We start from the raw sequence: 13,733 nt of genomic DNA on the forward strand, positions 1-13,733 counted from the left end.
GCTCTATAACAAATGCTAAAGGAACTTCTCTAAGTGGGAAACACAGGACAAGAAAAGGAACTACAAAAAACAAACCCAAAACAATTAAGAAAATGGTCACAGGAACATACATATTGATAATTACCTTAAATGTGAATGGGTTAAATGCTCCAACCAAAAGACACAGGCTTGCTGAATGGATACAAAAACAAGAGCCAGGGCTTCCCTGGTGGCGCAGTGGTTGAGAGTCTCCCTGCTGATGCAGGGGACGCGGGTTCGTGCCCCAGTTCGGGAAGATCCCACATGCCACGGAGCGGCTGGGCCCGTGAGCCATGGCCGCTGAGCCTGCACGTCTGGAGCCTGCGCTCCACAGCAGAAGAGACCACAACAGTGAGAGGCCCGCGTACCACAAAAAATACCAAAAAACAAGACCCATATATATGCTGTCTACAAGAGACCCACTTCAGACCTAGGGACACATACAGACTGAAAGTGAGGGGATGGAAAAAGATACTCCATGCAAAAGGAAATGAAAAAAGGCTGGAGTAGCAATATTCATATGAGATAAAATAGACTTTAAAATAAAGAGTGTTATAAGAGACAAGGAAGGACACTACATAATGATCAAGGGATCAATCCAAGAAGAAGATATAACAATTATAAATATATATGCACCCAACATAGGAGCACCTCAATACATACGGCAACTGCTAACAGCTCTAAAAGAGGAAATCAACATTAACACAATAATACTGGGGGACTTTAACACCTCACTTACACCAATGGACGGATCATCCAAAGTGAAAATAAATAAGGAAACAGAAGCTTTAAATGACACAACAGACCAGATAGATTTAACTGATATTTATAGGACATTCCATCCAAAAACAGCAGATTACACTTTCTTCTCAAGTGCGCACGGAACACTCTCCAGGACAGATCACATCTTGGGTCACAAATCAAGCCTCAGTAAATTTAAGAAAATTGAAATCATATCAAGCATCTTTTCTGACCACAACTCTATGAGATTAGAAATGAATTACAGGGAAAAAAACGTAAAAAACACAAACACATGGAGGCTAAACAATACGTTACTAAATAACCAAGAGATCACTGAAGAAATCAAAGAGGAAATCAAAAAATACCTAGAGACAAATGACAGTGAAAACACGATGATCCAAAACCTATGGGATGCAGCAAAAGCAGTTCTAAGAGGGAAGTTGATAGCTATACAAGCCTACCTCAAGAAACAAGAAAAATCTCAAATAAACAATCTAACCTTACACCTAAAGGAACCAGAGAAAGAAGAACAAACAAAACCCAAAGTTAGTAGAAGGAAAGAAATCATAAAGATCAGAGCAGAAATAAATGAAATAGAAACAAAGAAAACAATAGCAAAGATCAATAAAACTAAAGGCTGGTTCTTTGAGAAGATAAACAAAATTGATAAACCATTAGCCAGACTCATCAAGAAAAAGAGGGAGAGGACTCAAATCAGTAAAATTAGAAATAAAAAAGGAGAAGTTACGACACTACAGAAATACAAAGCATTCTAAGAGACTACTACAACAAACTCTATGCCAATAAAATGGACAACCTGGAAGAAATGGACAAATTCTTAGAGGGGTATAACCTTCCAAGACTGAACCAAGAAGAAATAGAAAATATGAACAGACCAATCACAAGTAATGAAATTGAAACTGTGATTAAAAATCTTCCAACAAACAAAAGTCCAGGACCAGATGGCTTCACAGGTGAATTCTATCAAACATTTAGAGAAGAGCTAACACCCATCCTTCTCGAACTCTTCCAAAAAACTGCAGAGGAAGGAACACTCCCAAACTCATTCTAATGAGGCCACCATCACCCTGATACCAAAACCAGACAAAGATACTACAAAAAAAAAAATTACAGACCAATATCACTGATGAATATAGATGCAAAAATCCTCAACAAAATACTAGCAAACAGAATCCAACCACAAATTAAAAGGATCATACACCATGATCAAGTGGGATTTATCCCAGGGATGCAAGGATTCTTCAATATATGCAAATCAATCAATGTAATACACCATATTAACAAATTGAAGAATAAAAACCATATGATCATCTCAATAGATGCAGAAAAAGCTTTTGACAAAATTCAACACCCATTTATGATAAAAACTCTCCAGAAAGTGGGCAGAGAGGCAACCTACCTCAACATAATAAAGGCCATATACGACAAACCCACAGCAAACATCATTCTCAATGGTGAAAAACTGAAAGCATTTCCTCTAAGATCAGGAACAAGACAAGGAAGTCCACTCTCACCACTATTATTCAACACAGTTTTGGAAGTCCTAGCCATGGCAATCAGAGAAGAAAAAGAAATAAAAGGAATACAAATTGGAAAAGAAGAAGTAAAACTGTCACTGTCTGCAGATGACATGATAATATACATAGAGAATCCTAAAAATGCTACCAGAAAACTACTAGAGCTAATCAATGAATTTGGTAAAGTTGCAGGATACAAAATTAATGCACAGAAATCTCTTGCATTCCTATACACTAGTGATGAAAAATGTGAAATAGAAATTAAGGAAACACTCCCATTTACCATTGCAACAAAAAGAATAAAATACCTAGGAATAAACCTACCTAGGGAGACAAAAGACCTGTATGCAGAAAACTAGAAGACACTGATGAAAGAAATTAAAGATGATACAAACAGATGGAGAGATATACTTACCATGTTCTTGGATTGGAAGAATCAATACTGTGAAAATGACTATACTACCCAAAGCAATCTACAGATTCAATGCAATCCTTAACAAATTACCAATGGTATTTTTTACGGAACTAGAACAAAAATTCTTGAAATTTGTATGGAGACACAAAAGACCCTGAAGAGCCAAAGCAGTCTTGAGGGGAAAAAAACGGAGCTGGAGGAATCAGACTCCCTGCTTCAGACTATACTACAAAGCTACAGTAATCAAGACAATATGGTACTGGCACAAAAACAGAAACATAGATCAATGGAACAAGGGAGAAAGCCCAGAGATAAACCCACGCACCTATGGTAAACTAATCTATGACAAAGGAGGCAAGGATATACAATGGAGAAAAGACAGTCTCTTCAATAAGTGGTGCTGGGAAAACTGGACAGCTACATGTAAAAGAATGAAATTAGAACACTCCCTAACACCATACACAAAAATAAACTCAAAATGGATTCGAGACCTAAATGTAAGACCAGACATTATAAAACTCTTAGAGGAAAACACAGGAAGAACACTCTTTGACATAAATCAGAACAAGATCTTTTTTGATTCACCTCCTAGAGTAATGGAAATAAAAACAAAAATAAACAAATGGGACCTAAAGAAATTTAAAAGCTTTTGTACAGCAAAGGAAACCATAAACAAGACGAAAAGAGAACCCTCAGAATGGGAGAAAATATTTGCAAACGAATCAACGGACAAAGGATTAATCTCCAAAATATATAAACAGCTCAATTAGCTCAATATTAAGGAAACAAACAACCCAATCCAAAAATGGGCAGAAGACCGAAATAGACATTTCTCCAAAGAAGGCATACAGATGGCCAAGAAGCACATGAAAAGCTGCTCAACATCACTAATTATTAGAGAAATGCAAATCAAAACTACAATGAGGTATCACCTCACACCAGTTAGAATAGGCATCATCAGAAAATCTACAAACAACAAATGCTGGAGAGGGTGTGGAGAAAAGGGAACCCTCTTGCAATGGTGGTGGGAATGTAAATTGATACAGCCACTATGGAGAACAGTATGGAGGTTCCTTAAAAAACTAAAAATAGAATTACCATATGATCCAGCAATCCCACTACTGGGCATACACCCAGAGAAAACCATAATTCAAAAAGTCACATGCACCTCAATGTTCATTGCAGCACTATTTACAATAGCCAGGTCATGGAAGCAACCTAAATGCCCATCGACAGACGCATAGATAAAGAGGTTGTGGTACATATATACAATGGAGTATTACTCAGCCATAAAAGGGAACCAAACTGAGTCATTTGTGGAGACGTGGATGGATCTAGAGACTGTCATACAGAGTGAAGTCAGAAAGAGAAAAACTTATATCGTATATTAATGCACATATGTGGAATCTAGAAAAATGGGACAGATGAACCAGTGTGTAGGGCAAAAGTTGAGACATAGATGTAGAGAACAAATGTATGGACACCAAGGGGGGAAAGGCGCGGGGGGGGTGGGGATGGTAGTGTGCTGAATTGGGCTATTGGGATTGACATGTATACACCGATGTGTATAAAATTGATGACTAATAAGAACCTGCTGTATAAAAAAATAAATAAAATTAAATTAGAAAATTAAAAAAAAACGAAAGATCTCATTAAATAACGAGGAGTTCGGGGAACAATATTCTGAAGGAAGGATGGCCAATAATACTAAATGAAATTTTTGATTGCCAAGGGATACACAGGATGTTCGCATATAACACAAATCCAGACTTAGCTTTCAGTTCCTATTCAACTTTCTCTCAAATTTGGTTAACTAATTATCACAAGGAAAGGTTATCACAGCGGCTATAAATAAAATGTGTAACTATAATATAGAGAACTGTCTTCCCTTATAGCTGGTGAAATTAGTTTTACTACTTTACAGTCAGTGTCATTTGTTTATGTGTGTACACAGTGGTCACATACATGGTATATACGAACAGATTCTTTTTTTTTTAACTTTTATTTTATATTGGAGTATAGTTGATTCACAATGTTGTGCTAGTTTCAGTAGTACAGCAAAGTGATTTAGTTATACATATATCTATTCTTTTGCAGATTCTTTTCCCATAATGGTTATTACAGAGTACTGAGTAGAGTTCCCTGTGCTATATACAGTAGGTCCTTGTTGATTATTTTATATCTAGTAGTGTGTATATGTTAATCCCAACCTCCTAATTTATCCCTCCCCTCCATCTCTTTCCCCTTTGGTAACCGTAAGTTTGTTTTCTAAATCTGTGAGTCTGTTTCTGTTTTGTAAATAAGTTCATTTGTATCATTTTTTAGATTCCACATGTAAGTGATATTATATGATAGTTTTCTTTCTCTGTCTGACTTACTTCACCTTGTATGATAATCTCTAGGTCCATCCATGTTGCTGCAAAAGGCATTATTTCACTCTTTTTTATGGCTGAGTATAGATTCTTTTTTTTAATTATCATGTAATATTATATTAGTTTAAGGTGGACATCATAATGATTTGATATATGTATGTATTGCAAAATGATCACTCAATAAATTTAGTTAACATCCATTACCTTACATAGTTTCAAAGGTTTTTTTCTTGTGATAAGAACTTTTAAGACCACTCTCTTAACAGCTTACAAATGTAAAACACAATATTCTTAAATCTAATCACCTTACTGTACATTACATCCCCAGAAGTTATTCATCTTAAAATCGGAAGTTTGGACCTTTTGACCACCTTCATCTCTGGCAACTACCATTCTGCAGAACAGATTCCTCTGATGAAAGAAGAAAGCAACCTTGGTACCCTAAAGAGGTCCACAAATGTCATACCAGGACCCAGGTTTTAACAAGATAATTCTGTTTTCCTTATTCTATTGCCCATCCTATAGCTAAAGGCAGAATTACAAAAAGAAAAAAAAAAAAAAAAGTGTGTGTGGGGGGTAGTTCTGAATTATACACTATCTGGAAACATCTCCAGAGTGATTATTCATTAAGCCTTACATCATTCCTATGAGGTAACTAGGGAATTAGCTTCATTTATTGGGTAAAAACCTGAACCAGAAAAAAAGTGAGCTGCTTGTACATTTTCCCTTAAGATACCTCTGCCAGGACTCAGTGTCATGAAATTGCTCTGAGGTGAAAACACATGGTGTAGAAACCCAAAGAATCTACAGAAACAAAGACACAACCCCAGAAGAGAAGGACAGCCCAAGACGCTTGGCCGTCCTCAATCCCGTAACAGCAGCAGCCGGCCCCCACTGAGCATCTGCCATCCACCTGATGCTTACCCACAGTCAGTCACTGACTCCTCAGCACAACCCTGCAAGGTAGGTATTACTACTGTTTTGCAAATGAGAATGTTGAGGAAGAAAGGTTAAATAATTTGGCCACAGTAACAGGGCTATTAAGTAGGGGCAATACGATTCACAACCAGGACTAATTGGTCCCCCAAAGTCTAGCTCTTCCCAGAAATTCTCCACCATGTCTCCCATGTAACTGGCTATCTCTTAACACCTAATAACAGACCTGCATTACACTTGGTGCTTTACACACATGACACTATCACAAATAACTACTCTGAAAGCTATGCCCATTTTATAGATTAGAAAATGAGATTTAGAAAGGTTGATACGCCTTCCCATGGCCACAAAAAACAGTGAGTGGCAGCATGGAGATTTAATCCAGGTCTCTCAGGCTTTTCAGTCCATGTCTTTCCCATTTTTCATGCTGCTTCCAAAAGTTCTTTCTTTGTTTTCTAGTTATTTCACACATACTAGAGACTCTATTATTGGTGATAACTATCACGTCTTCCATCTAAGGGAAGATTGTGATAGACCTATGAAACAGTGGTATTATCCTCATTTTACAGAGGCTTGGAGAGCTTAGGGAACTGGATCAAGGTATAGAACCACAGATGGCACAGCCAGAACTTAAGCCCAGTCTACAGACACCCAAGCGTGTACTGGTAACCAGTCAACTGTGCTGCCTCCTGGACACTGCTACCTCCATGAACGGTGGAATAGAAACTTCCAAACAAAAATCATTCAGCCAAACCTTAACCTCTTTACATAATAATCTTTTCCAAAGAATCTAAACTAAACAAATAAACAAAAACAACAATTCTAAACATGAATAAGAAACTAATTGTGGTATGGAAAATAAAAATAGTGCTATACAGAATTACTAAAAACAGGAAAGTAAAAAAGAAATCAATGAGGTAATAAATTAGATTTTGAGGAATAGTCAAAAGAACTGAAATCAGATGCTTGAGTTTATTTTGGTATTCCTGATCAAACAACAGAAAGTAGTTTCTTAATTTCCAATTACTGTATTTTTCTGATTCAGAAACACTCAAAGATTTACTCATGATGTTCCAGGAAGTTCAGAACTTACCACACATTATCCCTAAGGCTGTGCTAAATACCGCCATATATCCAAAGTAAAATGATGTCTGAAATAAGCCATACATCCTGAAATAAAACCAAAAAATTATATATAGTATATCCATTTTTACTTTAGACATAAGGCCTAAATTCTAGTATTTAAATGACAAACTTAGCTTCTAAAATACAAAATGAAAAAATGTCTCCACTTACTTTGTTTTGAAAAAATAGTAGTAAAAGGAATACATGTAAACATAAATTGCAGTTGATGCAGCAGAGAGAAAACTTGTCCATTGCCTGAGGAAAAAAAGTAACCTTTTTGAATGGATGGCACTGAAAGATTTTAAAGCAAAGACTTTTATAAAAATATCCTTTAAGATTCTGTATATTTAAAAACAAATGCATGTACAAATGTACAATGGCATTTAAATATATCAACGAGGAGAAAGCCTAAGAATTGGAAGGAGAGATCCTAAATTTTGTCAAAATTTGATAAAAAATTTTATCAAATTTTACTATTATAAATGACCCTAAATAAACCATTTCCTTTTTCAGACCTGTCTCCTAGTGTTTAAACTAATGACCCTCATTAATACCAACAAAATTTTTTTTGACTGATATTATTTTTCCTCTAAAATCGTCAACATTTTTATAATTGAAAAAAAAATCCCTATACTATCTTAAGGAGGAAAATTTCTATACAGATCTTTTACTCCACTTGATACACTTCAAATGGAATCTTATTTTAAAATATTATGGTCCCCAGAGGTTCTTCCCAGAAATAAGTACTCACCACCTATAATCCTCTGCATTTAGTAGAAAGTATGTGCACACGATGGTCACACAGACGGTCACAATGCACAGGATGACCAGCACCAGCATCATGAAGCCATAGACATAATAGATCTTATACGCCCAGAAAGATGTGAAGATGAAATACCTAAATACAACACAACGAAGACACAGTTTTCTAGTCTTTATTCATGTAGCTCACACTGCTCTTGCTAAATCTCACTTGCATCTTAGTTCTCACTTTTTTCTCACTTAAATCTCAGTATTTTTCTTTCAAGTAACTTCCAACAGTTTCCCTTACCCCCTTTTCATCAAGTCATTTAAAATTCTCTCAAAAATATTTTCTTAGATAATCTTTCAAGAACAGACTCATTAGTAGGGTAGGGTATCCATCTCTAAGCAAACTAAATAAATTAGAAACTTAAGGAGTATACTGTGGAAATGAAAATAGCTAAAAATTGTTATTTTTTAAATAAAGTCAATTTCCTTGTTCTTTCATTTTTTTCTAGATACGACACTTTATAAACAATGTATTTTATATTTTATAAAACACCCTATTAAATTAAAAAAAGGTTTGATATAGTAATAATGTATAAAATTAGGAAAATAAAAATAATTAGGAAAAGAAAGCCTATGGAAGCTTCATGCCATTTTCACAGTACCACAAAAGAAAGGGCATTAAGATTTTATACCAAAAAGAGACCCTTTACTCTAATTCCATTACACAAACCATAGTTAAACAAAAAGCGTTTTTTTTTTTTTTTTTTTTGCGGGACGTGGGCCTCTCACTGCTGTGGCCTCTCCCGCTGCGGAGCACAGGCTCCGGACGCGCAGGCCCAGCGGCCACAGCTCACGGGCCCAGCTGCTCCGCGGCATGTGGGATCTTCCCGGACAGGGGCACGAGCCCGTGTCCCCTGCATCGGCAGGTGGACTCTCAACCACTGCGCCACCAGGGAAGCCCCAAAAAGGGTTTTTTAGCCTCTTTTCTTTTTCTTGTTCCCTTCTGCTTGTTAGTTACCTTATTTATCACCAATTCTTTCAACAGATATTTACAGAGGCCCTATACATATCAGAGAAGCAGTGAGAACAGAATTGAAGACAAAGTCTTTACTCTGAAGGAGATTAGTTCAGTGGGAACTAGTAAAGGGGCAATCATGACACACAAGTGCTTCTCCAATGCACCTAACAGGGGCAACTTACTGGTTTGGCTGGGTGGGGCTCTGGGGGTAGGGAAGGGTGGTGAGAAGAATCAGATAAGGCATGGTGGGTGGGGAGCTAGAAGAATATTCCATGCATTGGAACAGCAAAGGCAAAGGCTCACAAAGGAATTCACTGTATTTAGAAAGACTCAAAGTAATTCAGTATGGCTAGAACTTCAAATGAACTGTGAGAGATAAGAGATGAGGCTGGAGAAGAGAACAGGGCCAGATTCTATATTATGAAGGTCTTTATTGACTATGTGATGGGGTTTGGACCTTACCTCAATGAAAATGAGAAGTCTTTAGCAAATAAGTGACATGATCAGACTGATACCTTAAAAAGACCACTGTGGCTACCAAGAGGAGAACAGGTGTGAGGGTGGTCAAAGCGGAGAAGTTAAAGATACAGCAGAGTGGCTACCAAACAGAACAGAGTACCCGAGAAAACAGGAAGAGATGTGACCCACAAGGTAGCATGGACAGGGAAGGAAGGAAAAAATAGTGGCAAGTCAAATCAGGGTGAGGACACAAGTCAGAAAGTACAAAAGAATTTCTCGAACTGGTTTTTATTAAACCATGAGCTAGAGTGACATGCTCTCCAATCCCTCTAAGGTGCCGACTAATACCCACAGCTGGCAGGTGACCCCCAGGAGTGGCCCAAATCTATGTCAGTTGTCCTTATTCGTGTAATTAGACAATTTAAATGTCACATAAAGAAATAAACATGATAGCTAAAAGAATTATGATTTCTATGAAAATTATGTTGAATACTTTGGAAAAATTCAATAAGGTGAGCCACTAAAAACAAGTGATAAAACTGGGCATGGGTGAGACAACTATAAAAGACTGGGGGACAAATGTACAAATCTAGAAGGATTCTGCACTTAGGATACTTCAGACAGGTCTTTACATTCCTGCTCCACTTTAAAAAGTTTGGAAAATACAGAAGATGCATTATGAATTTCAAAGGTAAAAATGATGGAAACGTCAACTAGGTACAAAGGCAAGACCTTGGCTCTCTATATTTTTTTAAAATCAGTGAAAGATGTACCTTTAGTTGTTTTAAGTTAAAATAATGTTATGTATGTATCTTTTTTTAATAATTCCCTTACATGAGCCAACTTTTCCAATTAACCAACTGTCAGATTCAATCACACCTCTTAAGGAGGCATCCACTGTACAGGAGAGAATCAGCACTGGGGCGTCTGGAAACGTGTAAGGAAATTTTGAGTAGTCACAATGACTGGCATTTCATGGGCAGGATCCAGAGGTGTATGACTGCAGTTCTTGAAAAAGTCCCATACAAAGAACTGTCTCTTCTAAGATGCCAGAGCATTCCCGTCAAGGAACATCGGAACACAGGCTGAGAAAAGAAATGCTTATATTTTGCAGTGGGGACCAAGGATGCAGATATGAAGCATGGTAACTGGGCACAAGATGGCATATCTCCCCCCCGAAACACATACATAATTCCCAGCACTCCTGTGGGCCTTGATGGAAGAAGACTAGGAATGAATGTGTAACCAAAGATGTCAGGATCTTGACTAACTGGTAGGTAATGGTTTACCTAGTTCCCTGGACCCTTAGAAATATTTTAAAAATAAAAATCAGTAATTTCTTATATCATATAGCTGATCAAAGGCTAGTCTGACATGCATGCATTCTCTAGCATGCATGCTTTGACTTCTAAGATCTCCTGTTTGGTGAGAAAGGTCTAGAACACAATACAAAAACAGTATAAGCTTCACCTAAATATTTGAGAACAAAGCAGAAAATCACTCTTTTTTTGCGGTACGCGGGCCCTCTCCCTGTTGCGGCCTCTCCCTGTGTTGCGGAGCACAGGCTCAGGACACGCAGGCTCAGCGGCCATGGCTCACGGGCCCAGCCGCTCTGCGGCATGTGGGATCTTCCCGGACCAGGGCGCGAACCTGTGTCCCCTGCATCGGCAGGCAGACTCTCAACCACTGCGCCACCAGGGAAGCCCGAAAACCACCTTTTGACAGACTACATAGACCCCTTTCTAGAAGCATGGACTTAACAAACTAACTCTGTTAGATGCCTGCCCATCTGATGATTCTATACCTATCCTAACTCCTAAATTTTCTTATTACAATGAAATCCCCCAAAGCATAAATACATTGCCAAAACTTACATTTCAATAAAGATTGAGCCAAAAGGTAAAATTCCTCCCAGGCAAACAATAACTGCAGGCTCCATGAACCTGGAAAATATTAAAATTAACAGTAAACTTCTAGTATGATTTCCACATTATATTATATAAACCCTGATAATAGAAATCAGATGCTTGGTACTTAAAAATAACCTAAGGATAGAAACAAACCAATAAACAGAAAAACAAAAATTCAAAGAGGCACAGTACTGAGAGGGGACTTCAAATTAGCCATAGGTTATAGTCAAAATTCTTTTTGGCATTAAAGGCCGAGATAAGAACTTGTGGAACACAAATACTTGCTTACTGGCAGAACTCAAGAAACACTATGAGTATTTGCTCCTGTTCTATACTTTTCAGTAACTTCTAAAAATTTTCATCATTTACCTTACAGAAAGCCATAGGGAAAGAAAAGTCTTGAGACCCCCCTGCATCTGAAATAATGTTTCCCAAATTGTGGCCTTGCCAATCTCTTTGCTCATGCTTTCCTTGGTTCAGTAACTTGTTCTCCTATGAATCACACAATTAAGGTATTATGGGTTCTGAGTTATAAAAGGAGTCAAAGAATGAATAAAAAATAAAATTCAAACCTCATTCATTCACTCAACAAACATTTACTGATTGCAATCGGTAATTCTCCACCTGCAATGCCTTCCCTTGTCTCACGGTTCTCTCCTGCGAGCACTGACTCAAGTGTTCGCCCCATAAAGCCTTTCTCGGGTCTCCCAAGAAGAGGTGGGTTCTTCCACTGTCTCTTGAACGTAACTCCATGGCAGCACTTACCACACTATACTGTACTGTCTAATTAAATACCTCACTAGATTATAAACCCTGGCATGCAGAAGCTATTCATCTAGGTATTCCCAGTGTCCAGCACAGTATGTGGCACATAAAAGATAGTAAACTACTATTGCTGAAATGAACAAACTACAAAACTGAGAAGAAAATGAGTTTGAGAGCCGAAAAAAAGAATTTTAAAGTCTAGTCTTCTTTCCTCCTTTTATAGAAAGCCAAGATCCACAGAGGTTAAAAATGACATGCCCGCCAGATCTAGTATTCAGATTTTGGTTCCCATACAACTATATAAAGAAAATGAAGAGACACGCAAGCCTTCCTACACCTAAATGTGACCCATGGTTATTAGCAAGGTCGCGTGTTGCTCCTTCCTCTCCTTCACCAGCCCTAGTGACCCAGAGGAACTTTTGTGATTTCTATGCTTTTCCTTTAACCTTATCCTCCCCAGTAATGGGTAAAGGAACAAACATTAGGGTATCAATGAGCCTTAACAGTCTAATCTTGATTTGAAGATAAAACTGACTTTAAAAAACAGACTACAAAAGTTCTCATAAGCACCAATCCTAGAGAAAAAGAACACGGACAATTCCTAGGACTAGAACAGATCATTCTCCTTTACACTACGGGGCTATTTCATTCAGCCTCCACTTCTGCAAATGTCTACATACCTCCAAGTCTACAAAAGACTATATAAGTACTTAAACATAAGTTATACTTACAATATAGCAAAATATCTAGGAATGGAGGCTTTTCAATATATATCCCTTATTATGACTATGTAGAGTCGACCGTATAGCTATTCTTATGAGATGGGGAATAAAACAAATGTACAGTAAGACTGTTCTATTTATGTTTGCAAGTAAGAATTAGGAAAATAAAGAATGCAGAATAGCATAAATCAGCACTAAAACGTTCAATTTACTAATTTTATTTTTTATTTTTATTTTATTTTTTTTGGCTGCGCCATGAGGCACATGGGATCTTAGTTCCCTCACTAGGGATCGAACCCGCACCCCTTGCAGTGGAAGGGTGGAGTCTTAACCACTGGACTGCTGGGGAAGTCCTCAATTTACTAATCTTAAAAAGCAAAACATATAATGAGTTCACATTTTGTTCAAATTTGAATTATGAAAATTAGAAATATAAACGTATTAGTAACATCTCATTTTATGTCCAAAAGTTGAAAAAATACAAACCATCTCAAGTTAAAAATCCATCAAGAATCACTATTTCAAAGCTGAATGGTCAAATGAACTATATGCTTACACTATTGCAATAGAAGAATCGCTTTAGCTGTTAAACAGAAATACCTGTCATCCTTTGTCAGGATTAAATCTTGAATTATGGGAGATCCTCAAAAATACATTTTGTGCATAAAATGTGAAAAATGTATTTGAGAGATTCTATACTATCCCAGAAGTGAAGGTAAAGAACATAGGTCGGTAAGTTATAACTGGTCTCACTACTAATTCCTCTCTCATTTGATACAAAATCTATGGCTATAAGTCAATGTTGTTTCAAATAATAAAATATCTGGAAAGGAAAGTGAAATTAGAAGTCAGGGGTTAGCAATCTTTTTCTGTAAAGGTTCAGACAGTAAGTATTTCAGGTTCAGGTTTTGCAGGTGATATGGTCTCTGTCATAACTACTCAACTTTGATGCCACCCTGTAAAA

At 37.2% G+C, this 13,733-nt stretch overlaps 1 protein-coding gene across 1 annotated transcript in view; it reads right to left on the reverse strand.

Annotated features, from left to right (window-relative positions):
• TM9SF3 (transmembrane 9 superfamily member 3) overlaps window positions 1-13,733 on the reverse strand; it is a 76,625-nt gene that overhangs the window by 9,003 nt on the left and 53,889 nt on the right. Inside the window, exons 11-14 of the mRNA XM_004268392.3 lie at window positions 11,247-11,315; window positions 7,897-8,043; window positions 7,317-7,400; window positions 7,114-7,190 (exon numbers count right to left, since the gene is read on the reverse strand). Of these exons, the coding sequence (XP_004268440.1) occupies window positions 7,114-7,190; window positions 7,317-7,400; window positions 7,897-8,043; window positions 11,247-11,315 (377 nt within the window). The remainder of the gene's footprint in view (window positions 1-7,113; window positions 7,191-7,316; window positions 7,401-7,896; window positions 8,044-11,246; window positions 11,316-13,733) is intronic.

The sequence above is a fragment of the Orcinus orca genome, chromosome 14, assembly GCF_937001465.1.
Source record: "Orcinus orca chromosome 14, mOrcOrc1.1, whole genome shotgun sequence".
Lineage (NCBI taxonomy): Eukaryota > Metazoa > Chordata > Mammalia > Artiodactyla > Delphinidae > Orcinus > Orcinus orca.